This window comes from Hydra viridissima, unplaced genomic scaffold (genome assembly GCF_058129835.1).
Source record: "Hydra viridissima isolate aposymbiotic clone 2 unplaced genomic scaffold, HvirCarnegie_v1 scaffold_1, whole genome shotgun sequence".
In the NCBI taxonomy this organism is placed as follows: Eukaryota; Metazoa; Cnidaria; class Hydrozoa; order Anthoathecata; family Hydridae; genus Hydra; species Hydra viridissima.
In genome coordinates this window covers 38013144-38040460 of record NW_028324300.1, presented here as the reverse complement: position 1 = coordinate 38040460, position 27317 = coordinate 38013144, and the positions used below count along the sequence as shown (strand labels likewise).

Below are 27317 nucleotides of genomic sequence, written 5' to 3'. Positions count from 1 at the left end.
ATAATAGTAATGATAATAATAAAAAAAATAGTAATAATAATGATTTTTCCAAATGTTTAATAGTTTTTTAATTGAAGTAAAATCGTCAAAAAAATTGTTCTGCTAATTTGTGATTTATCTCATAAGAAATTTAAAAATGATTGATCCGATTAAATTTTGTTACAATTCTGTTTACCTCGTACTGCACTTATACAACATTGGTATTACCACACCCTAGTTTCGGTCTGAACTTATATGTTGCAGCCTCCGGCCGTGAGTCTGATACTTCCTGTTAACATTTATTTTGATCAATCTTTGGAGAAAAAGATGAATAATAAAAGCCAAGTAGAGTAGTTATGGCGTTTCAGGTTAATAAAATGTTTTGTGAACCCTTTTTAAAAGTTTGTACTCAACTAAATGTAGTGAATGGATTTCGTAAAACGGATGTTGTCCCTTATGTTACTGATATCTTCATTGAGTTAGACTTTATTGCAGCTGCAAATACAGGTATACCACTTGAACTAAATCAATCACAAGTTTCGGAGAAAACAGCACCTTCTCGAGACAACATTGATCAAGAACAACCTAATACTGGTTCCATATCAAATTTAAGGTCTTTTTTTACTGATGGTCCTTAGAATATCCATCTACTTTCGACACTAACAGGTTAAGATACAAAAGGAAGAGAGTCTGGTTCTACAGAGATATTAATCAATTCATCATTCAATAATAAATTGAGAACGGTGCGGTCAGGAAATATTTGTCGTAACCCATTATTTTTCGAGCAGTATGGGCCATAACATCGTCCTGTTGAAACTTTACATTCTGCATTCCTAATCAATTAATTTCAGGTTTCAAAAACTTATCTGTAGCGTTGTACCGTTAACTGTAACTATGTTACCTATGACATCTTCAAAAAAAAAAGATGATCAAACGATGAATTGGCCTGTTACTCCGTACCATTCAATGACCTTTCACGGATGTAATATTTAGGGTAGACCGGGGCACGTTGGCCCTTTGGGCAGGATGGCCCTTTTGAGTTAGTTCTATGACCATGCGCTTCGGCGCGCTAGGAATCAAGGGGAAGTTTAACAGCACTCCTCCCCTCATTCCTCAGAAGTATCACTGATATCTGACCACAGTTGCCAGTGTTATATCTTTTTATCGATTTTGGATAAGCTGAAGTATATTTTGAACAGTTTTCTTTGATGTGTTTGTGTTCACCAGTCTTCGACAGTAGTGCTATAGGTAAGTATCTTGTTTGAAGTTTAAAGCCTAAGGATTATTTTAATATACAACGTTGCACAGTATCTGTTGATGGGTTAAGAAAAAAGTAATTTTTACTCTAAACATGGCGATGGGGCAGGTTGACCCAGCACAAACGAGGCACGTTGGCCATTTGGGCTAACGTACCCCGTTTACGCATGCACATTTTTTAATTCATGTTAAATTGTTTGTGATGGAATAAAATGCCAGTGATAAAATGTTTTTATTAAAACGCTAAACTGATTGAGACTTTTTAGCCAGTTTCAAAACATTAGATAAGAATTAAGCCTAATAAATCAATTAGGTATTTAATAATTTTGTTAGAATCTCATACTATGTTGGGAATATGTAAATTTATGTAAGAATGTAATAACAGTAAGTAAGTTTGTTTTCGTAGTATTAAAAAAATTAAATATGTAAACATGTATCTAGTTTTGATTGACAACCACAGCTCTCATCTTGATGCACCAGTTCTTGATTTTTGCAAAGAAAATGGGATCACACTTTTATCCTTTCCAGAACACTGTAGCCATAAGCTACAGCCATTGGATAGAAGTGTTTATGGTCCTTTTAAAAAGTTTGTTAACTCAGCATGTGATGCGTGGATAACTGTAAACAAACGACCTATGACTATCTATGATGTACCTGGTATAGTAAGAACAGCACTTCCTAATGCTATAACTCAAAGGAACATAATGAGTGGTTTCCAAGTGACTGGAGTTTATCCATTTAACAGAGATATTTTTTCAGAAAGTGACTTTTTGCCGTCGTATACATCAGATAGACCAGATCCTGATGTTGATTTCTCCATTGCAGATCTCAATAAATCGACTGCCTCTCTGTCTACTTCAAAGGAAGAAAATTTTCCAGATTTAAATAAAATACCAGGTGCCACTCCTAACCCTTTACTTTCACCATCTCCTGAAGAAGTAAGGCCTTTTGAAAAAGCTAAGCCTCGAAAACAGAGAATAAATAGGCCTAAAAATCGGAAACGAGTTTCTGCTATATTAACAGATACCCCTGTTAAAAAAGCCTTGGAACATGAACAGAAGACATCAAAAGAAAAAAAAGAAAGGGCTTTGAAACAAAATAAAACATTTACTAAAAAGCTATTCTCTACCAAAGTAGGTGATCCAGATAATTCTAAAACCAGCAAGATTCAATCTTGTCAAACTTAGAGATAGAAACCAAACAAGAAAGATGAGAAAGATGAGATTGAAGATGAGAATGAAGATGTTTTGTGTCTTAGATTCCTCAAACCTTTCTCAAACAGTCTTCCAGGTGCAGAGTGGATTCAGTGTTCAATCTGCCATCATTGGGCACATATGGCTTGCGTAGAAAAAGAACTCAAGGGTCTATTTTATGAATGTTTATACTGTAATGATCTTTAAGTCCCATTAGATGAAGATAGTGACTAATCTGTGACTAAATATTATAATGTATGTAACCATATTAAATGCTATGATAAGATAACGATTGTTCATTTATATATAATTGTTTTCACTGTATGCACCTTTCTTACCTGAAATTTAACTAGAAATTATTTTGAGGGCCGATCTGCCCCAACCCATGGGCCAACTTACCCCAAGTAAGGGGCACATTGGCCCAAGGAACATCACCTTAAATAAAGCATTTTAAAAATTTTCACAAGTTTATTTAAGCTTTTAACAAAAGATTTTTTTATTTTATATAGTTTTAGCAACCTCCTCCCATAAAGAAACAAAATAAAACACGAAATGCGAAAAAGTTAGGAATCAAAGAAAAAAAAGCGGGCCAACGTGCCCCGGTCTACCCTAATCTTGCTACATATCAACACAATGACTGGCTTCCGATATTGGTTTCAGGAGGAGAAGATATGCTACTAAGTGTAAAAAAATTATCATCATCCACTGATGAGTTGCAGTCTAAAGATTTGCTGTCTAAAAAGTTGCAGTCTAAATGTTTTTAATTGCATAAAGAATGAAATATTGACTAAAGTGTTGCAATCATGAGCTTTGATAGGACTTTTTTTTCTTTAATGCAGCATTTATCCATTGAAAAGCAATTTCATTTTGCCATATATTTCATGCTACTCTTGCCCTTATAAGTAAATAAGGGCAAGAGTAGCATGAAATATATGGCAATTGTTTTTTTTCTCCTCGACGCCCTTAACAGATAACCAAAGTGTTCTACTTGATTCCGCCTGAAATACTTAAAATTCATTTTGTTTAAATAAATATCCATACTAAACTACCAGTATCACAATAGTGTAGTCACACTATATACACATTGATCACTCACGATTAACGCTTTATTTACTTTAGATGCATTGAATTTTAGTCTTTCAGATATCAAGTACAGAACTTTAAGATAAACGCTTCAAGATTAAATTAGACCTAGCATACACAATAAATAATCCATCTTTAAGCTTGGCAAAACACACCAATCTTAATGCTCTACTGAAGTACTTTTAGGTGTTGCGTTATAGTGTTAGTTTTTGCTCTTATTATCATCTAAAACCTTGTTCTTTAACTTCTTTCGCCTAAACTACCGATGTTAAAATATTTTGCCAACTTTGTCAATTCTAAAATGGACATTGTGAGTTTGTCTCATATGGTTTTGTAAGCCTAGTTGTAGTCACTAGCAAATAGACTTAAAAACATAGTTACCAGGCTAGTTGGCTATGGTTGCAACTTAATGGCTTAGAAACCATAGTTGCAACGAGTTTACATATTGTTTTAGGTTTTTAGGTGTTTTAACATTAATATCTTTTTTTTGTTTTGGTTTGTAAGGTGTCCCATCCCCAATAATAGATGTCACTCAAACCATTTGCAAATATTGGTTGTTGCTTAATATGTTTACGGTTGTGCAATCCTCAATGCAATATATTTCAAAAGAAGGAGATTAGGAACAATATAAATATTTACTGAAAAATGTGACTTAAAATTAAATTTAATTATAATAATGAACTTTTTTATAAGTAAAACACTTAAATACCTACCTTAAATTTTTAGAATTTTTTATTTAACTTTTTAGCGCGTTTTCTTTTTTGTCTATAAACTATGATTTTTATTATAAATTTATTGAGCGCTTTATTCCAACACATTCGAAACATTTTTGTTTTACTAAATTTTAGATATGAAGTGGTTTCCACATAAAAATTCTCAGATATTAAGTGGTTTCTACGTAAAATTTAGATCAAATGCTTGATAAAATCTATTTGTAGCTGTTTTCAGAAATCATTAGTTTGTATTGTGCATTAAGTTAAAATTAGTTTCGTGAAGTATTACCTCAGCTGTTTTATATCATGTTACATCTGACTAAAAATCTCCAAAGAATGGAAAACATACTTTCTGTGATGAAGAAAAAATGAGTAGGGGAGACCAGAGCTGGTTGGCTACAGTTTTAGTTTTTGAGCTCTGTGCATTTCTGGATGAACTTTTTTGAAGATATCAAACTGCAGTTCAATTGCATATGAATTTGGCAATCATGTTCAAGTATTAGAGATTATAAAAAAAATAATGGTAGCCCAAAAAGGGCCTCCGAAAAAGAAAAAAATATGCGCCAACTTACCCCGGCCAGGGGTAAGTTGCCTTTACACTTAGGGTATGTTGACACATCATATAAAAAGAGACAAATTTAGCAACATTAAGTATCTACTTCAAGTGCATCTTTTTTATGAAGACTCTAGATGACTTTTATCCGAAAATATTTTTTGACTTTAACTTTTATTGCCCTTAAATCGATCAAATAGACTTTCCTTCTATAAAAATAGCATCAACAGCATTTTTTTGTAACATTTTTAGAGTTTACAGGCCTGTCGACTTTACTTTTATGATTTTCGCATGTCTGTAGATCCACAGTGTTATATAACTTTAGTGAATTTACGACCAATCCAAAAAGTTCCGAGCTAGCTAGCACATTTTGCCAACTCACCCCGAGATCATTGTGCCAACTAACCCCAAAAGCTTTTTGCTCAAAAAATGGCTTATAAATCCCCAAAAACGCGAAATATTGAAAAACACAAAATGTGGCTGATTAGAGTGAACAATACAACACTTATATCTATTGGAGTTTACTTGTAGCTAATGGTATTACTTTTTAAAATTAAAAAAGTAATATTGTTACAAAATTAGTAAAAAACACAAAAATCGCTATAAGTTTTATGCGCATGCACTTGAAGCCCTGATACTATACTAAAAAATGAATTAGTTAAGTGGGAAGGTTCCATGTGAATTCGGAAATTTCTGGTGGAAAGTTTCAAAGTTAAACGCAGTGTGTCAACTTACCCCTGTAGCCAACTAGCCCTGGTCTCCCTTATCAAGTTCGAAAACCGATTGGCTAATTTGGATTTGATTTGTTCAAAACCGCCACAACCAATTTCATTTTTTGCTAATAAAATACTGCTAAATCAAAGAGCTAAAAATTTGGTGAATTTCTAAAAGAAATATTAAAGTATTAAAAGAAGTATTGAAGTATTTAAAAAACGAACTTTGATGAGCATTTTTATCTACCCGTATGGTTAGGCTCTGAGATTGTCCACATTTTTTATCCAATCTATTGGTGCCTAAACCGGTCACACCTAAAACTTTAAGCAGTGAAGATTTCTTTAATGAGTTGTTGCTTCAAGTGATCGATACAAGAATGCTTTCCTGTGGACGTCTCGCTTGAATAAATATCACGTCCAAAACGTCCTCTTTTCTATTTAAACAGGTAAAAGAATCATCCATTTCCAAAAGTGAGATTTCTAAGAAGATTTGCAAACTGGACAAGAGACGTTTTGGTATTGCAAAGCATGTATGTATGTATGTATGTATGTATGTATGTATGTATGTATGTATGTATGTATGTATGTATGTATGTATGTATGTATGTATGTATGTATGTATGTATGTATGTATGTATGTATGTATGTATGTATGTATGTATGTATGTATGTATGTATGTATGTATGTATGTATGTATGTATGTATGTATGTATGTATGTATGTATGTATGTATGTATGTATGTATGTATGTATGTATGTATGTATGTATGTATGTATGTATGTATGTATGTATGTATGTATGTATGTATGTATGTATGTATGTATGTATGTATGTATGTATGTATGTATGTATGTATGTATGTATGTATGTATGTATGTATGTATGTATGTATGTATGTATGTATGTATGTATGTATGTATGTATGTATGTATGTATGTATGTATGTATGTATGTATGTATGTATGTATGTATGTATGTATGTATGTATGTATGTATGTATGTATGTATGTATGTATGTATGTATGTATGTATGTATGTATGTATGTATGTATGTATGTATGTATGTATGTATGTATGTATGTATGTATGTATGTATGTATGTATGTATGTATGTATGTATGTATGTATGTATGTATGTATGTATGTATGTATGTATGTATGTATGTATGCACTTTCATTATTTTTTCATCAAAAATAGTTGGATTCTGTAACACTCAATGATTTCTAGTCAAGAGCATTAGACTAGCTTGCTTTGGAATCTAGTCTTTGCCAGCTTCTCCAAAGAAAAAAACCAATTTACATTTATATATATATATATATATATATATATAGATGTAACTTAATTCCCTCTTTTCCACTGCACTTTGTATTAAATCGCTGAGCGCTTTATGATTAACAGTGATTAATATCGATTTTAACAAGAACGGTATTTATCAGAATTTGTGGTTAATGCTTATAACCCTTAAAGTAGACGCCGAACTTTTGTTTTTCGATTTTTTACGATTAATAACGGTTAAAATAATGTTTTTTGTTTAAGTTATTTTAAAAAAATCTAATTTTTCTGAAGTTTCTTAAAAAAAAACTCTTTATGTGTTTAAAACCGCCAGGCTTTCGATGTGACATGTTTGGATTGGTAAGTAAAATTTTTAATTAAAGTTTATTTTAATCGAATTTTTTGTTTAATAAAACTGAATCTGTTTTAATCGAACAGCAGCTCTGCGCAATGTCTTGAAAAAAAAACAAACAAACAATCTTTGGAGGTATTGAAATTTTTTTCTGTAAATTTGTATGCTTAAATATAAAAATTACTTTAAATTAGAGTTATTCCAAACAATTTATACAAAAACTTTTATGTTTATCTGATAAATTCCGTCTTAATTTCCACCGGACGAAATGTTAACAGGTGAACATGAACGGATGAAAGAACCTAACCTCAATCTGTTTCCAAATTTTAAAATAAAGTAACCAAAAATCCCGAATATGGTTTTTTCGGTTACCTATGTGAAAATTAAAACCGACTTCATGAGTAATCATAATTTTCTTTCGTTTGTAATATTACATACAAATGAATTATGCAGTATTATTGAGCTGATATGCAACACAATCAAGATTTTATAGCTTCAAATATATAAAATAAAAATGAAAAAATATAAAACTTTCTTCAAATAATAACTTTACATTCAAATGTAATTCTAACCACGTGCTGCTTAAAAAAGTTGATTCGGTAAAGAGTTTTTCATCTGATCTTCGTTTTGAATCGCTTTGAATGATGTTTCTCTTTGTTATGAAGATCCAATAATTGTGTTATAAAAATTTTGTTGTTAAACCGTAAAGAAATGAAAATTTAAGCCAACAAACAAAAGAGAGTCTTAAAAAAAATGTCATCCACACACAGTTATCGTTATGTTGATGCATGTGTTTACACCGAACAGAATTTGACATACTGTTTCAACGGTTTGTCTACACACAGTACCGCTACTGCTTGATCTCATTAAAAAAGTGTTAACGAATAATGGTCTTGACTGAACATTGCCTTGAACTAAGAAGATCACTAAAACAGTCATCACCATCACCATCACCATCATCCCACCGCAAAAAGTCATTTCAAATATTTTTATTTTGTAATAAAATTCTTCAATTTTTCTTCAGATCTTTAAAATTTTCTGTTAAAGTTTTTTTATGAAATTTTTCGGTATAGTTACATTTCCGTTTCCGGTTTAGTTACATAATGCAAAACGTGGTTTCCTAGCAACATTCAGAGTCAGGTATTTTTTCAACAGTGTTGACAATCATATATTAGTGATTGAAATATTTCTGAACCAAGAGAGTTAAATCATTTTTTAAAAATTACATTTAAATGCATCTATCATAAAGATATTAACAAATTTTTTAACTTCTAGAGAAAAGGATGAAGATGGAAGAATCTTTAAAATTCGTTAAGAAGAATACTAAAAATAAAAAGATTTAAAAATAAAAAATAAAGTTCTAAAAGATTTTTTAAATATAACCTTATATTTAATAAATAAATTTACTTTGAAGACGTTTGAAGTTTGAAACCAATTCCTACTCAAAATAAGCATTACAGGGATTTTTTCTACCAAAGTTTAACGGAAGAAGTATTAATGCACCGGTTATAAGAAGTATCAATGCACCGGTTAAGTTCAATCCTAAAATAGGGAGTTTTGTCACGTGACATTTTATCGCGGAAAAAATATATCGTAAGTTTTTGAAAAACTTCGTCCAAAAAACGCAACAAATGATTTTGTGTAGGTGTCGAAGAATGAAAACCCACCCATGAAAATAAATAGTATATACGTATATATAGATGTTATTTTTTTAAGAAAAGGTTGCACTACAATAATTTTTTTGGAGACATCGTTTTGCTTTAGAATTGATAAAATTATTCAACTTTAAATGTTTCAGCTTTACTTATATACAAGTAAATTAAGCTAATTCTTTCGTCCCCACATAAAAATAGATTCTGCAACTATTTATTTATTATGTCAATCAGTTTTTTTTTTGTTTTTGGTTATCTAATAGGGTGGGTTTTTTGTTTTCTAAGTGGAAACTTTATAAATTTCCCCCGTCTTTAGATATTTTATTGTTAATACAACTTTTTGCGCAAGAAAAAAAAAAGATAAAGTTTTTTTTTTTCGGTGCCAAAAGTTTAACGAGAAACTTTACGGAAATATTTCATAAAATGTATATGAATTGAAAATATCAAAACACGAATATCTTTGGAACTAAATAAGCTACAGAAGTGGTTGAAACCATTTTGAAAATAAAGTATATTAAGGAATCCAATGCATTTTAAATAAAAAAGATTTACATTGGCTATAAAAATTGCCTAAGCTCCCTACCTAAAAGAAAGTTAGAAAATAACAACTTTCCATCCAAAATCAAATTTTGCAGCACTCATTTATTTACTTTGCGAACGCAAAGTTACCTTAATGTTACAACAAATCGCGAGGTTAGAATTATTTTATTCTATCAACCACTTAAAAAGTTGGGAGAATATGAGTTATTAATTTTAGTTGGTAATAATTACATTTAAAATACGCTTTATTTTATAAATTTTTTTTCTACATAATTTGCTTAAACATAAATTATTTAAAGCATAAGTTACAATTTCTTTAAAAATTAAAGCTAAAATTTTAAATAGTTTTTACTATTAGAAAAATCAAAAACTTTCTCCCAACTTTTAAATTTGGAGATAGAACAAAATAATTCTATCCTCGCGAAATATCAGCTGTGGTTCCATGTAATTCGCATGGCAGAACTGGTTAACTTATAAATACAAAGACTTGTTGTAAATATTTAGCTATCAATAAGTCTTTCATATAAAATTTATGATGAAATGCTGCAAAAAGAGCCCCTGTTTGCAAATATGGAGATTAGGGAGCCCTGCGTGGGCCAATGCGTAACTATGCAAGAAGTGAAGTACCACACAAATGTATCTATGAACGTTTATAAGGTGGAGAAGGCCAACGAGTTAAAAATTGAAAATAAAATTATACTTATGTCGAATTTCTTATTTTAAATTACTTTCTGATTATATTGCTAAACATTGATAGATTGAACCTTTATATGATTCTGTTTTAAAACTATATCACGTTTTGTCATTGACGGAAACCAACTGTTAATGCTGACCCAAATTTTAGTTAAAAATAATTTTTATTGTATCTAAATTGACGGAATTTGACTATTGCAGTATTAATTATACTGATAGAGTAAAAAAATCCTTATGGAAGTTGTTGATTTTTTGCGTGCATGACATTTCGTTCACGTGACATCAACCAAACGTCATGTGAACAAGACCACGAAAGTTTTAAATATTTTTTTTTTTAAATTTAAATTTTTTTTTAAATATCAGTTATTCACTTGTTCATCAGATGAAGACTGCTAAGAATATAAAAAGCAAGTTTCATTTTCTCAACTGTTGTGAATTCAGAAAAACTCAGGGGTTTTTTTCAACAATTTCTTATTTCCTTTCAACGATTAACTTAAGAACTTCATCTAGAAGTGAATCAGGCGTTTTTTCTATTCCATCCAGAATGAAATACTTCTTTGAAAACTGGTTATAACTAAAATTTTTTTTTTTTAATCAAATTTCTATTAAATTTTATATGAAGCTATTCTTGCATATAGAGGTTATATATCTCAAACCGTTGTTAGCAATTATATTTACACGATATTCTATATACACAGGCTTGTAAAACTTTAAAGAAATAAAATTATCAGACACAAAGTTTTACTTCTTTTTCTATCCTTTAAAAGGGGGGCAGCCAAAGACCATTTGTCTATTAAAAGGGGCAGGCAAAGACCATTTGTCTATTAAAAGGGGTTATTAGGCTGTTTTGCTAGCTTTAATTAGTTTATAATTAAAAAAAAAAAAAAAAATGGTGCTAAAAGCGCGAACTTTGATATGCTGGATCTTACCCTTGGTCTAGTGCCCCAAAAAGTCCTTCGCCTTGGTCATAAAATTCTTGTCCACGGCCTTGAACTTGATTAGTGCTAGCCTTAACTACATCTCCGATCAGAGGCAAAGTTTGAAAGAAGAAATGCTTTAAACTGTTGCAATTTTAAAAAGGGGTCAAAGCAGTTATAGAAATAGAAAACAATAAAAGTATATTTAAAAATTTTTAAGATAATTGCAGCTACTACTGTGCTGAGCGCCTTTCCCAAACAGTAAAGATGCAAAGGCACAATCCCTGAAAAAAGTTTGAGAAAATAATTTTGGCCACATTAACGAAAAAATACCTAACAACAATAACACTAGACCTAATTTTATCGCAACCATATTTTCAAGAATATCAAAAAAATACATATTACGCTCGACCATCATGCTTAACTCGATAGTTAATTGCAGGAAAAATGTTAAAACAAATTAAGCTCGATGGTATATATTAACTAGAGGTCTAACTTCACAAAAATCCCGTAAGAAAAAGTGAAGCAAGTTTTTAAAATTTTTAATGCAGGTAGCCGTTTCATTTAACCTGGCGATAATTCATTTTTGCTTTACTTTGATTTATCATTACGTCATTTCAGGCTGGCAAAACAAACCTGGGCTGGCAAAAAAAAATTTGCTTCACTGCTGAAGCGCGAATTAGATCTCTAGTTAATACATATGATTGGTTAAAAGCTAAAGATTAAAAACAAACTCGCTTACCCAGCCAATCAAAGTAAATCCTATGACCTAGAAAACAATACAATTGTAATTATATGTTGAAAAACCACTGTGACTCATATCTCTCATCTGTACAAACATAATCAATACATTTAAGTAATAGATTATTTGTGGAACTTGAGTCTATACTAGAACGCTTGCAAGAAATTCATACATTAGTAGATAAAACTAAATACCGTTGAAGCCCATTCAAAAGAAAGCTTATCTACAAGGTATCCTCCAAGAGTTGGCCCGATTACCGAACTAAACAAAACACATAACTCATAAAATAACACTGTTAAATTCCATAACAATTTTTTTTTAAAAAAATGGAAATCTTTTTATTATATGGTCATTTCGTAATCGATAGAATTTGTTCAAACAGTCAAGACCGTAAACAAGTCTGACCGTGAACACATGCAAGGTTAGCGGTTTCAACTTTAAACTTTTAATTTAAAAATTAAAGACGTTAATAAAATAAACACTTTAAAACCTGCTTTTTACAAACGTTTTCTAGAGCCTTAAAATTTAAATACAATTCTGAAAAAAGTATTCAGCAGATACTTTTAAATCCAAGAAAAAAGATAGAGGGGCCTCTGTATTTGTTATTGGGGTATGCTTCACGAGCATTATTTTGGTGGTCCTGTTGCACTATGAAGCGAAAAGCTCAAAAAGTAGCCAGAAGTGGAACTTTTTTAATTTTCACCATTTTCATTAATTTTTTTATATAATTCATTAATTTTTTTTTTTAGAACTTATTAGAAAAAAATATCAAATGATAAGAAAAATATATATTTTGGTTCACTCATGTCTACTATCCTAGTCAGAGAATTGGAACAATAATTTAATAAAAACGTTTATTACTTTACAAAATTTTGAGCTTTGGCCGCTTTTTGACCGTTTCGCTTCACTGTGTGTTGTGACAAAGTTGTGACCAATGGGTTTCATTTGTCATTATTACAACAAGTTCTTGGATTGGCTTAACAAATTTGTTGCTGTTTCATTTTTTTTACAAAAGTGAAAAATCGAACTTGAGGTAAACTCCTATAATAACAAGAGTTTACCTCAATTCCGGTCTGCTCTTTTGTTAAAGGAATTCCAATTGCTTTTGAAAAAGTTTTTATATCTAAAAAGCTCTTAAAAAATTTAAAAAAGTGAAAAGTATTATATCTAAGGAACTTATGTACAAAAAAATTGCCATTAACTAGATCTCTGTATTAGCTAGTTAATCCACTTTAAATAATGTGACCATGCAGCAGTTAATGACATAATACAGACTTTTCTCTCTCTAATCGCTACATGTTTGTACATTCTGATGATGAGAGCATCTAAAATTTGTTGAGATTTTGTTTATTTCAATTTGTTCAAATTAATCAAAATTATTTGTATGAAGAAATTTTGTGTGAGGAATGATAAAAAAATGTTTTAAAATCCAGCAAGCCATGGTTATTAATGTGAAATTTTGTTTGTCATTTTATAGCTAAACTTTTTGATTTTTATATTTTTAAGGTACTTTTTATAAAAGGCTAACAAAAAATCGCTACAAAAAATGTATAAATAGTTGTTAAATTCAATTTATTCGTGATTTGAAAAATTTTCTGACCTCTTTCTGGTCTGTATTAATGCAGCAGCCGCTAAAAAGATGAAACCTCCACATTTTTTATCACTTTTTTCTTTGTATTTCTAAAATTTACTGTTAGAAATGGGTGGTTATTTAATGGAGGGTAGTTTTTGATACTGCTTGTTGGTACTTTTTCTTGGTACTCCTGTTTAATCATTTTTTGCTTTCTTTACTTTTATTGTAGTAATTCACAAGTTTAAAAAATGTTTAACGGAAATTTCACGGACCATAATGATACAAATATCACAAAACAACTAAAGAAAAAAAAAAAAAAAATGAAGTTTTTGCCTATATCCTATCAAATGATAAACTAAATTACATAAGAACTCTTTTAAGTAGCTTTTTGCATTGTGGAGATTTCTTAAAACTTGATAACGAGGACATCTTAAAACTTGACGCGAAGAACCTCTTAAAACTCCTTGAATAATGAGTTCCTATTTCTCCTGCAAGATTCCTTTTGATCTTCCCATTTCCGCAGTTTGACATTTTTTTGTTTAAATACTGCACAGTGCCCAGGTGGTGGACAAAAGTGAAAAAAAAAATTTTTTTTAAATGACATTAATGTATACCATTTTATAGCTTAAATGTCCAGCTTTTATAAAATGAATATATTTTTGTATAGTTATCATGTCGTTTGCATTTTAGGCTGTTGTTAAAAAAGTTCTTTTTTTCAAATTTTTTTCTCAAAATATTTTTTCAAATTTAATAATATTTTTTTGCTGCTAATAAGCATAAAATAATTAATAATTTTAGAACCTCTCTTTCTATTGCTTAGTTAAATAAAATCAAGTATGATCCTTCAAATGAGTCATTGCAACACTATTTTGCACGTAAATTATGTCAAATAAATTCATTTCAAATGATGGCGTTTTTAAAGTACTTGTTTTTAGTTATAATTTCACTTTTAAAACTTTTGCGGTCCAAGGTGGTTCAGTGATTTGAGACATGAAATACATTGTCAATACGTACATCATCAATATAAATTTGATTTATTATCTGCAGATGTCCGCATGGTCTCTATTAATGATTTTTTCAAGTTAAATGATGTATCCGATTTTATGTGGCGAAAACATTGTGAACTATCTAACGATTCGTATCAGCAGATTCGCTTAGCCGCAATTGAAGCAGGCTGTAAACTGTATCCTCCTTACAATGCTGTTCAAGACGCAACAGAACAAGGTATGCCAAACAATAGAGACTGTATAAGTATAAATGATTACTCAACTTCTGTTGATCTACAAAATTTGTTAGACCATGCTGCTGCTCGCCTAGTTAGTATTTAAAAAGACTAGTTACTTCAGAAGCCTAACATTAGAAACTTTACACTTCACCATAAAATTGTTTTCGATGGACCAACAGGTCAATCAATTTACAAGCAGGGATCGAATGAAAATAACCCAAAGAATCTTCAACCAGAAGAGAGTTTTTTTCTTACTTGTATTCTTCATTTGAAATTGATTAGGTTTGATAGGTTACAAAAGAATGTTGTTTGACTTAATCCAAAACTCTCGGCCTGTACAGTTTAGTTTTAAGAAGGAAATAGTCGAAGTTATAAAGGAAGAAAAAAGGTACAGCATTCTAGATATTTATGATTTTAATCCTTACTATATGTCATTTAATTAATCAGCTGTTTATATTAATAGGTACATTAATGAGTGTCAAAAAAATATGCAGCCTACTAGTTTAATGGATAATATAACGGTTAATCATATAATTGAGCTGACGATGGCGGATGGAAAGGTTGCTAATGCTTTGTCTAAGGTAATAAATTCAAGTCAATGTTGTTCAGTGTGTGGTGCCAAGCCTACTCAAATGAATAACATTCCCCTTCTTACTCAGCCACATTTACTTCCTGATGATGGTTTAAAGTATGGTCGATCAACATTACATGCTTGGATACGTTGCATGGAATGTGCTCTGCACGTATCATATAAACTGGGTATTAAAAACATCAAGCTAGATCAGTAGAGGACAAGGCTTCTGCTAAATTAAAAAAGAAAACAATACAAGAACAAAAACAAAAGAATAACTTGGACTTGTTATTGATGTCCCTAAATCAGGTGGTTCAGGTACATCGAATGATGGAAATGCTGGGAGAAAATTATTTGAGAATGCTCAAATAGTATTTATCTTATACTTTACTGGATTTATATTTTACTGGATTTGATTTATGCTTAATGAAAATGATTTATGTTTTGTTATACAATATCCTCAGGATTGCAAATTAATCCAGATGCTTTCCAAGTGTATTTACACAAATAGATATGTAGAATTGTAATTCCGTTGCGGAAAGTTCTAGAACATATAATGAGGTCAGGGGTTTCATAGTTTTAACAGTTTTCACCAGTGAAAACTAAAGAATTGTAAACATGTGTTTGCGGTTATTTATGACGGTTTGTGGAAGGATATTTTAGGAAAGTATACGATATAAATGAAGGAGAAAATTTGTAAAAGGATATTTTTGTTAGGAAAGAAAATTATTGCAATTTATTGATTTGTTTGTTTGCGAAAACACTACAAGAATTGTATTCATGATATTATATGGCACAAAGTCTACATCGTATTTTATTACATGGAGATGAAATTGTCCAGCATTTTTCATTACATATTGGATTGCTTTCTGAAGAAGCTCAAGAATCACCCAACAAGGATTTTAAGAAATTTTGAAAGGATTTTTCACACAAATGTTCCCGAAAAAAAAACTAACATGGATGAAGGCTTTTTTGTTCGCCAGAATCCACGTATCAGTAGTTATAGAAAAAAAAGTCCAAGCAAAAAGAAACCATTCGATCCAGAAGTGGTACAACTTTTAAATCCCAGGAACTGTATAACAACACCTAAAATTAGTAACTGGCTAAATCTGAAAAACTGGTAAACTTTGTTTAATCTTTCAAATACATAAAACAGTTTTCAATCAGACTCCCACATTAACATTAGTTTAGTTTATAACTTCGTGGTTTAAAGAAAGTCACTTAAGCTAGCAACTATGTAAAATGGACGGTTGCTAGGCGTTTCAGGTGGCCCTATCAACCAAATAAAAAATCCAAGAGTGCCACTACATTCGTTGTTTGAAAAATGCTTAATCTGGTAACTATGGGGGTAATACGATAAATATGTTAAAAATTATCACAATTGTCCAGTTAATAATGATTTTGGTAAATAAAATGTTGCTTTGAAACTTAAGTATCCATTGCAAGCAAAATTTTTAACCTGTTACCGTTGAAACCGCAATCCTCAAATTAGTAAACAGTGCAAAAATGGCCTTTAAATCTTTTTTTCATAACGAGTTTTTAGTTTTGTCCAGTTAAAGTGAATTTCGGCGCACTGTGCTATGAAAACATTAAGCATCTGCGTCTCGTTATTTTTTTATTCGAGACGAGACGATGATATCCGGGACACAATTTATAAATTTCGAAAGAAAATTTATTGTCCCGGCTTATAACTTTATTCCGGGACAGTTTATTCGCCAATTTTTTCCGGGACATTTCTCGTCTCGTTATGCTTGTTCCGTTTCATTGAAAGAAAACGATTTCGAGACGCAGACCCTTAGAAAACATTGTTAAAATTGTTTATACATATATCCTCTAACCCTAACCACAACTTGTCAATTGACTGCATTGGGTAAGTTGTATCTTCTAAGATGTTTCCTGGCTGGCATTCTAACATGCTCCTCTGTTGCTGAGTATTGAGACTGAAAGGTGTTTTGAATAATAATTGCTCCGTTTTTATATTCATCATCAGTCTCTTCCGCTGAATCCGAGACCTCAGTATTTCCATTCTCTTACGAGTCATCAATTGGAACCTGACCATCTTCGTTGATCTTACCAACCATCGCCATATGGGGAATCATGACATGTTGATGACACCAGGACTGTAGAAATTTAGTTGAAAAAAATGTAGCCAGATTTCGTAACTGACGAGTATTTACGTTTACGAATCATAAATAACGATTAAAAAACCAATGAAAAAAAAATTTCATTATTAATATCTCTATCATTACTAATATTTATCTCAATAAATTCCTTAACAGTACTAATAAAAATACCAACAAAAACAAAACTTTAAAAACACTTTTTTTAAAACGAGAACTGATCTAGTGTGTGGAGAACAGCTTTCTAAACAAATAAAATTATATAAAAAACATCAACTATACAAAGACTCATAACGTTATTTACGAACTTGTTTAGCAAATTATAAAGAAAAGTTTCGTAACTGACGTAAAAAACAAATTATTACGATTTAATCTTACAATTAGTTCCGTCACTTAGAGCATGATCGTAAATCACGAATCAAATAATGACGTTTTTTACGAAAAATACTGTTATTTTAATCGATTTTCGGGAGATCAAAAGTTTCCTCGTTCGCGATTAAACTGACGCAACTTCGTTTTATCGCAATCGTGAGTCTTTTCTCTAGCTTGAACCTATCACGCTAAGTAGTTTAACATGCTGTGAACAAGAATATTGATTTTCTAACATTTTCACGATTTGTATTTTTACAGCTACTTTATTCGAAGGACAAAAAAAAAACAAAATAAAGTAAATAAGAGAGAGACCGTGTCTTCTTGCGTGCGTGCACTAAAGTGCACTCGAAAAAGCAACGCTTTATTAGCTCTGCTGTGAACATCAAAGAAACCAAGCTGAAATGCTTTCCCATCTGCATGCCCGAATCCAACACATTTTTTTTTTACCTAAGTGGGCTTATGAGCTTGTTCATTTTTCTTTCGGCCGATTTAGGTGTGCTTTCGTTGCTTTTGTTTGTTTTGTTTGTTTTTGTTTTTTCTGTGCGTCGTCTGAGTATGCGTTTGTGCCAAACTATTTTGGTGACGTGAACTTTTCGCAGAAACGAAACGCGTTTCCTCAAACGAACCACTTGTTAGTTCGTTATTACTTTTCAGCGCTCTTGTAGCACATTACTCGCAAATTAGCGCAGTTGTTATTTCCCTAACTGTTCTTTGAAAACGCCTATAAAAACGCTCTTCGCAAACACTAGCCAGTTCAAACGCAAAGCACAAGCGAATTAAAAAAACCTTCAAACCGCAAGACAATCATGGCAATCAAGATAGTTTTCATCGCAGTTTGTGTTCTGGCTGTCACAGCAAACGCAGCGCGTGTAGTGCATGACCAAGACGACGGCTACGAACACCAGAACACCGACTACGAACCAAAGAAAACCGACTACGAACCCAAGAATATCGACTACCAACCAAAACGCGTTATTTGTGTCGGTAAGAGATTGGTTGAGAATTTGCTTCAGCAAAGCTTAGCTAAGAATGTCGCGTTTTTCTTTTCTAATCGAGTTGCGTGTTTGACTAGAGCGCGATAAACTTGCTTTTAGTTTTTGAGCGAAGAAGCTCGCCGTTTAATCTTGATTTTGAACTTTAGGTGTCGACGTTACAAATGACTGCATCTATCGTGCTGACGGCAACTACGCTATTGACAGCGAGCCTCGATCTGGCTACGTAGCATGTGTCAACAAGAGAGCGATATGCATGCCATGTCCATACGGATTAGTCTTTTGCGCCAAAGCTGGTTACCGTGATCTTGGACAATGCCTCGGAAAATATGATGAATGCCCACCGCGACAATACTGATTGTAGTTTTATTCAAAATAACAATGATGTTAGAATGTTTTGTGCAGTGTTCGTTTGTTTATTAGTGTTGCGCGATTTGCGAAGATCCTAAGTGATCTATTCCGGGATCATTCTGGAGATGGGAGAAAAAAAAAAAAAAAAGATAATAAAGAGAGCTGCGGCGGGAGCAACAGCTCGGCAAGCAATTTTACAAACTTAAAAAGCCCTAAGTGAAACGGTCTTTCCCACTTTGCAAACCATTAGATGCGTTGCAGGCAAAATGTTTGAACCTGGTAGAACCCGTCAGTGTCAGTGCGAAAGATTTGCTTTTAGCTCAGAATTAGTTTTAACTTTGTCACTCTACGGGATTTTTTAAGTCGCAAACGGTTCAAAAAATTTTTTCAAGTTGTAAGCTCAGCAAAGGATAGTTCTTTCAGCAAAATTGGCTAGTCGGAAAACACCTTTGCGGTTCGCTCGGCAAAAGCCTGAAGTTTACGCCGCGGTGTTTCGGCTAACGGTTTTGCGTTGACAGACAGTTGGCGGAGCATTGGTCACGCTTTCACGGCCGAAAATTAATGCTGCTCGTTTGCATAGCCGGCCATCCTGTTAAACAGAGGCCAGTTTGTTGACGATTAACCAATCATTCAAAGCAAAGCGAAGAGTGATCGACTTTGCATGAGCTTAACTCTGTTCAGCATTTGTTTTGTCAAATACTAGCGGCGCGGTTTGCCACTCGGGCGCTCATTCGAATTGGCCAATTTCAACATGGCTTCTGACTTGACGACTAAGTCACAAAGCCACGAACAAAGGCATTCGCTAACAAATTTGTCCATGTCGTATTCCATGATCAAACCTCCATTGGCCTAGATAAACTAATTAAACTGAGAAAAAACTGCAGCTAGTGCTAATGAACAGTTCTGCCTATGCTGAGCGGAAAGAGATTTACAAAGTCGAGGGAGGTGCAATTTCATGAAAAACCAGATGACAGAAAAGCAGTTGACATATGTACTTGCGGGACGAACAGTCGGAGCCTTTAACCCAAACATATGCTGGAAACAGCTTACACTGATAAAAATGAAGCACGAAGACGGTAGGCCTTTAAACCATTGAAGAGGTGCTAAACAAAATTTATTCGATATCGCGTTAGAAGAAAGTAAAATTGTGCAAGTTACGAGACTCCTTTGCTTCTGAAGATGAGTGTAGCTTTGTTGGTGACAGTAAACTAAACTCTTGCCCACGTTTTGGTGATAAGGTAACAGAGTTACGTTACACTATTGCTTACTGCTATTATTACGGCTGTTTACAAGTTGTTACGACTTCTCGTAGTATGTCATAAATCTGCTATTAAGTATCTAACTACAGAAGCGAACCTGCTATTAAGTATATGACTAAAGAAATAAAAGAAAGTAGGTAAACTATAAATACAAAGGGCTATAGCCTTTTCTCTCCTGGCGAATAAAATGCGAAAACTTGCAGTGATCAAAAAGCGATTGCCTTTCTACCACTTCTACTGTACATAAACGTGTTGCTACCTGATCAAATCTTCGTAACTTTACGCATATCGCGAGGCTAGAATTTATTTTATCGCCAATTTTAAAAGTTGGGAGAAAATGAGTTATTAATTTTAGTTACTAAATGAATCATTATTTTAAAAGTAATCATTACTAATGATTACTTTTAAAATACGCTTTGTTTCTAAATAATTTCTAAATAATTTGTTTATACATGAGTTACTATTTCTTTAAAAATTAAAGCTAAAATTTTAAAAAGTTTTTACTTTTAAAAAAAAATCAAAGTCTTTAACTTGGAGATACAACAAAATAATTCTAACCTCGCGTTCCCAGCGTTTAAACTTGGAGATACAACAAAATAATTCTAACCTCGCGTTCCCAGCGTTTAAACTTGGAGATACAACAAAATAATTCTAACCTCGCGTTCCCAGCGTTTAAACTTGGAGATACAACAAAATAATTCTAACCTCGCGTTCCCAGCGTTTAAACTTGGAGATACAACAAAATAATTCTAACCTCGCGTTCCCAGCGTTTAAACTTGGAGATACAACAAAATAATTCTAACTTCGCGACAATGCAATGTTAGCGGTCTGTTTTAAAGAAAAGAATCAACAACAGTTTATTTTTTTTGTTGATTCAAATTTCTTCAAAGCTCGATGGTTTAAGTACTTTACTTAAATGTTTTTATAAATCGATCCTAACGAGTTGTTGGTTCTTCTAACTCTATTATATCAAGTAGGGCTTACGCATGACAAAAGATACAATCTCGAGAAGAAATGGCTACCGCGGCATAAAGTTGGCTTACAGAGAGTTTCAATTGGTAAATAAGCTTTTCTTGAGGTTTTTTTTTGTTGTTATTGATGTTTTTTGGGAAAAATTTACTCAAGTAAACAGTTTTTAACGCGTTTTACAAAACTTACTACTAAAGGAAAGAACAACTAAATATTGCTGATTTGTTTTTCACTTGCAGCACTCCGCAGTTAGCAAGTTTTTCGAGTGTTTTTGCTGACTGCGGAGACTGAAAATAACGAATTTCTGGAACAAAAGAATCAGAAATGCGAAATCGAGCGCTAGCTAAGCTGAAGTGATCAACAGTTTGAAAAGATGTTACGAAAAATGTTCGAACTAGAGGAAAGACCTACGAAGTTTTTGCAAACGTAACGATTAAATGTTAAAATTACGTGGGTTTGTAAAATTAACCGAACGACACAATTAACGATATCAATTAAAGTGTAATATTTCAATATTCCGAGGAATTATAGATTCAACTAATTAATTATTATAATTAATTCGTAACGATATCAATTAAAGTGTAATATTTCAATATTCCGACGAATTATAGATTCAACTAATTAATTATTATAATTAATTCGTAACTTCATGTAATTTGTTTGAAAGGTTCGTCGTAACTCACGTAAATCAATTAATTTGCTCGAAACTTCCATTAAAAACTGCGAGAACCATTAATTAATAGATTATAATTCTTTCCCGTTAAATTGTTATAAAATTTCGAAACTGACTATTCTTACGATAATAACTATCGAAGATTTTTCTACAAACCCATTCGTTACTAACGTACTGTTAAAGAATATTGCACACACGCATTAAAACATGAGTGATAAAAAAGAGGCAGAATCAACGTTTTGGACGTTTTTGGCACTGTTGTTGATCACGCTGACGCGTTGTCTCTGATGCTTTATTATTTAGGAATTTCATTCTCATAGGGTTAACAACTTATTTCAAAAATTATGTTTTCTCACCCTATATTGTAACAGCTCGCGTAAATTCCCGATATGACAGTCTTTGTTCCAATTGTGTCTGGTAATCCAGCCCTCCTTAAAATGAAATATAAGTGCATGTAAGTTTGCATACATTTAAATTTATATATTATAAATTTTTCTGTGATTCACTCAAACAAATTATTTATATATAATTAAGTTATAGATAATTAAAGCTTTTTATTTAATTGAGTTTTAATCACTTTTTACATAATTTTTGAATTTAAAAAAATATAAGTTGAAATTAGTTAAATTTTACATAAAATATTGTGTCATTATTGTACTATGTAACAAATCATAGACGAACATATTCACATGTATCTGAAGACATGATACTAGTCTGTATTGCTCAAACAGAGACATGCGGTGGGGGCTCAGTTATGATCTGGCGAAGTTTCTTATCAAGTGGGACAGTTAACCCTTAGGAGGGTTATAGAGATCTATTAGGGCTTCGACCATTTTTACATCTTTACAAAAATCCATTAATCGATGTAAATATACTTAAATTCACCTGTATCTTAATTTAAGCCGATGTATATACATTTCGTTGCGCCCAACTTTCTGTGTGAATAATGTGGGATTTAGGTACTGATTATAAAAACGACAAACTAAAAATTTTGGTTTGATTTTTTATAAAGTAAAAATTTGTAAAATACCAACTACCAATTAAAAGTATATATATGCATATTTATGCATAAATATACTTTGACCACAAGTCCAAAGGTGGTAAGAGTAAATTTTTGAGTGACTTTATTTTATTATCGACATTAACAAATTATTAAATGTAAAAAAAATATCTTAACGAGATAAAAAGTTAATTATAGAATATTTTTATGCTTAAATAATATACAGTAGGGTGCAAAAGTTTAGAAACACCTACTTTTTTTCAGTTTTTAACGCATAACTTTTCACAAACTTTCTCAAATAACCTGAAATTTTTACCGAATGTGCTCTATATTATAACAATTCAAAATCCATTTCACAAAATTTTTAAAACTCACGGGTCAATTAATTTTTATTGTTTTTTTGAAAAGGCTTCCGTGCAAAAGTTTAGAAACAGTATAATAACCCGCAATTATATTAGGTTTTTGTAAACAAAAGCATTATAAAAGGTCAATTTTTTCTAAAATTTATTATTTGAATTAACTTGAGATATATCAAAAGCAATGAAGTATAACTAATTGAGAAATTATTTGTGAAGCTTTATAATTCAATTACGTAGTGATATTTTAAAAGCATGGGAAAGGGTAAGGAAGTTTCAGATGAAATAAAGAAACTAGTTATAAAAGCTGTGGGGAAAAAAATGACTTGCAAAAGGATTTCTGAACTTTACAATGTTTCTAAACCAGGAATATGTCACATGAAAAGGTTTCGTAAACGCAAAACTATTGAAAGCAAGCCTCGCTCTGGAAGACCTAAAGTTACAACTGAAAAGGCTGATAGATTATTAGTAAGGTTTTGCAAGAATAATCCTCGCATGACTGCAGTGGAACTTAATTCAACTATGCATCAGTTTCACAGCACAAACTGTAGCGTTGATACTACTAAACGTCGATTACGACAAAATAATCCGTATGGTCACCGTCCAGTTAAGAAACCTCTTATATCTGCGAGAAATTTAAGAACCAGAATAAAATTTGCGAGAGATCATCTCAGTTGGACAGTTGATGATTGGTCAAAAGTCCTTTTCTCCGATGAATCAAAGTTTATGCTATTCAGTAGTGACGGAATTAGATGTCAGACGTCCAATAGGAGATAGATTCAATCCAAAATATCAGTTACCTACTGTTAAACATGGAGAAGGAAATGTTATAATTTGGCGGTGTTTTATTTGTGACAACCTGGGTCCCATTCATTGCATAGAAGGTATTATGGACCAGAGAGTTTATTTAGACATAATGAAGAACATTATGCTGCCCCATGCAAAGAACAAAATGAATCGCATTTGGATCTTTCAACAAGATAATGACCCAAAGCATTGTGCCAGATCTGTTAAGGAATATTTTCAATCAAAAAATGTCAACGTTCTTGAATGGCCTTCACAGAGCCCAGATCTCAATCCCATTGAGCATCTTTGGGAGTACATTGACAGGCAATTAGTTGGTAGAAACCCAACCAACAAAGACAATTTATTTGGTTTGATTAAAGAATGTTGGTATAATATTCCTCAGGATGTTCTCATTAATTTAGTTGATTCGATGCCTCGTCGCTGTGATGCTGTTTTAAAGGCAAATGGGTATGCCACCAAATACTAACTTTTCTATTGAAACTATTTTGATAAAAAATTGTAAATTTTGAAAGTTTTAATAAATATTTCAGCTTTATAGAAATAAATAATAATCCAAGTTCAGCTATTTCTAAACTTTTGCACGGAAGCCTTTTCAAAAAAACAATAAAAATTAATTGACCGGTGAGTTTTAAAAATTTTGTGAAATGGATTTTGAATTTTTATAATATAGAGCACATTCGGTAAAAATTTCAGGTTATTTGAGAAAGTTTGTGAAAAGTTATGCGTTAAAAACTGAAAAAAATAGGTGTTTCTAAACTTTTGTACGCTACTGTAAGTAAAAAGCAAAAATAACGAGTGGTGAGTATTATGTATTATATATCTATTTATTTATGTATAACGAGTATTATGTTGTATATATTTATTTATATATAATGAGTATTATGTTGTATATATCTATTTATTTATATATAACGAGTATTATTTTGTATATATTTCGATTTAGTCATCATTATTGTTGTTACTTTTATTCATTAATATTGTTTAATATTTTTATTTAACATTAATATTGTTACATTAATATTTTTATTGAAAAGTATCACCACCTCACACTCTCTCTGCGCTACCCATTAATCAAACTACACTATTCAAAAAAACCCCGCCCACACTATATATATATATACCTTCCTGATAATTGCATATCTGACATTATTGGAACAAGACAAAATGACAATCCCAACCCATATCCTCCCAGAGCTACTAAAACAATATACAGTCTCCTAAAGAAAAAAAAAAACAAAGAAACAATTGGTAAAATTATAAATATACTCACATAAATGTAAATAAAGATATAAGCAGAATGTAGTTGAAAAACTTCTTTGGTAAAGATTCGTTTTAAATCCAAAAAGCTAAAAAGATTTTTTTTTTTTTTTTTTACGCTACACAGAAAAAATAAGAGGAAGCAGCTTGATTAAATACAGTTTAAAAATAATTGAGAAAGCAGATTGATTAAATGGAATTTAAAAATGGTTTTTTTAAAACAAGAAATGTTATTTGCCAATATTGCTTAATTAAAAAACATTTATCTTAGATTTAATGTGCTTTTTTTTTTATCATGTGCCAGTTGAAAGCAATCAGTGTAAACTAATTTAATAAAAGGAGTTCCATTATTTCTCTAAACAGCTCAAGAGAATTCAGAGAGAAATAATGGAACAAGCATAACATAATTGCGTAGAAATGATAGATGGATCTTTTTATCAGAACGCATGTACTTTTCACAAAGTACACGCGTTCTGTGTCTGAATTATCACATAGTGTTCACATAATCACTTAGAAACAAAAAAAATTTAATATGATGCTCGTTTTATAGTAAAATAAGCATTTTAATTTTGAGGATAAGTGTCTTTTTGTTGCATTTAAAGTTTTAATTAAAAGAAAAACAAAATGAGTTAAAAAAGTTTTGAAAGAATACATTAAAATTGTAATTTTTTAAGATATATTGATTTTTTTTATTCATATCTACTCAGGCTAATTTTTTTATTATTGTGTAGGAACAATCCTAAGATTCACAATGATATTTAGAATCAAAAAGAGCATAATGAAAGTAGGTGCTACAAACTTACAATAGGAAGTAAAATATAAACCGAACTGAAAATACAAAAGAACCCTGTGCCACTCATAATAAAAAATCTTTTAAAATGCTTATTTATGGACCAATTCTGGAAAATCAAACATGAATATAGATGAAGTTAATTATACTGACTTGATTTCAATGATAAACAGAAGAAAATTACTGACTCAAAAATAATTTCCTAGTTTTTACTCGTTCTTCATACATCAAGTACAAAAAGTACTTAAGATACCCTATCGACTTGGAATTCTATAGGATTCTTATAGAACTTCTTTAAGATCCATGTATGTAGTTTTCTCGCAGCGAACACAATGTTTCAATTTTAGATCTTCTTTACTCATTAAAAAAAAACTCTCTCTACAAAAATTTCGTGTTCAGTTATACATAACAAATCACCTCAAATACACTCATAAAAAAACTATACTTATAATTTCTTAAACTATATTTATAATTTCTCAAGGTAAATACGTCATTAAAATCCGCCGTACATAGGTTCTCCCAAAGATCATAAATGGCAGAAATCTTCTCACCTCCACGTTTCTTCCACAGGTATTGCCGGCCACCTCCCAAAATTTTTTTTCCTGCAAAACGTTCTGGCTTCCACCTTCGGTTGCTTCCGCCTCCCAATCGGAGGCCGCCGTTAGAATTTTGCTTTGGAAGCAGAATTTTTTGAAGGCCACCGTCAATCGGGAGGCAAAAGCCATTGGCGGCAGCCGTCAGAAGATATTTTGGAGGCAAAGTGGTTTGGAAATTGCCTACAGTGGCCCGTTTGCTGCCGCAATCAGAAGTTTTATTTGGAGGGAGAATGTTTTGGAGGTCACCGCCAATCGGGAGCCGGAAGCCATTGACGGTCAATGTCAGAAGATATTTTGGAGGAAGGTTGATTTGGAGGTAGTCTCCAATGGTTTCTGCCTCCCAATTGGCTGCAGCCGTTAAACTGGATGCGAAATTTTTGCCTCCCGCCGCCCGAAGTTGAAGATAAAGGGGCTAAAAAATCTTTTCCACAAAAATTAATAGAGTAAATTGTCAGTTTTTGATGGGATCAAAGGTTGAACTTTTGAACAAGTCGCTCATCAGTTGAATTAAAACTGTCATTTTTTAACCGTCACATTAAATTCTTAACTTTACACATTAAATATTGTTAAAAATTCTTGATAAACCCAATATCCTTACATGCTCAATAAAAATTTTTAAAATTAATATTGGTTTGAATTGAATTTTTTCCAGTAATCAAAGTTTTTACGAATATTGAACTTTTTTTTTGAAAATGGAAAATGCGCATTCGTCGAATCAAATAAGGAGATTTTTTTTACTTGTTG

At 31.6% G+C, this 27317-nt stretch overlaps 3 protein-coding genes across 9 annotated transcripts in view; 2 read left to right on the top strand and 1 right to left on the bottom strand.

Moving 5' to 3' along the window:
* The first annotated feature begins 1667 nt into the window (after positions 1 to 1667).
* Positions 1668 to 2423, top strand: LOC149894846 (uncharacterized). Its single transcript, XM_090079934.1, has one exon. The coding sequence runs from the start codon at positions 1668 to 1670 to the stop codon at positions 2421 to 2423; it is 756 nt and encodes a 251-aa protein (XP_089936060.1).
* A 5692-nt stretch (positions 2424 to 8115) lies between these two features.
* Positions 8116 to 27317, bottom strand: part of LOC145192558 (MFS-type transporter SLC18B1-like) — a 41910-nt gene continuing 22708 nt past the window's right edge. For 6 of the 7 annotated variants that reach the window (XM_090093225.1, XM_090093233.1, XM_090093237.1 and 3 more), the window contains 5 exons: positions 25052 to 25147; positions 22124 to 22198; positions 11857 to 11923; positions 11663 to 11689; positions 11107 to 11204 (listed from right to left, as the gene is read on the bottom strand). In XM_090093225.1, the coding sequence (XP_089949351.1) occupies positions 11154 to 11204; positions 11663 to 11689; positions 11857 to 11923; positions 22124 to 22198; positions 25052 to 25147 (316 nt within the window). In that variant the 3' untranslated portion in view covers positions 11107 to 11153. Of the gene's footprint in view, positions 8308 to 11106; positions 11205 to 11662; positions 11690 to 11856; positions 11924 to 22123; positions 22199 to 25051; positions 25148 to 27317 lie in introns of those variants that run through there. The other variant, XM_090093227.1, reaches the window with a different exon arrangement.
* Positions 18247 to 18873, top strand: LOC149894845 (periculin-1-like). The gene is made up of 2 exons (XM_090093264.1): positions 18247 to 18507; positions 18665 to 18873. Exons 1-2 carry the CDS (start codon positions 18330 to 18332, stop codon positions 18871 to 18873), a joined length of 387 nt encoding a protein of 128 aa, XP_089949390.1. The 5' UTR covers positions 18247 to 18329.

Coding starts and splice junctions, on each gene's coding strand:
- LOC149894846 (XM_090079934.1), top strand. CDS start 1,668: ATGTATCTAGTTTTGATTGACAACCACAGCTCTCATCTTGATGCACCA.
- LOC149894845 (XM_090093264.1), top strand. CDS start 18,330: ATGGCAATCAAGATAGTTTTCATCGCAGTTTGTGTTCTGGCTGTCACA. Junction 18,508..18,664: donor AAAACGCGTTATTTGTGTCG/GTAAGAGATTGG, acceptor TTTGAACTTTAG/GTGTCGACGTTACAAATGAC.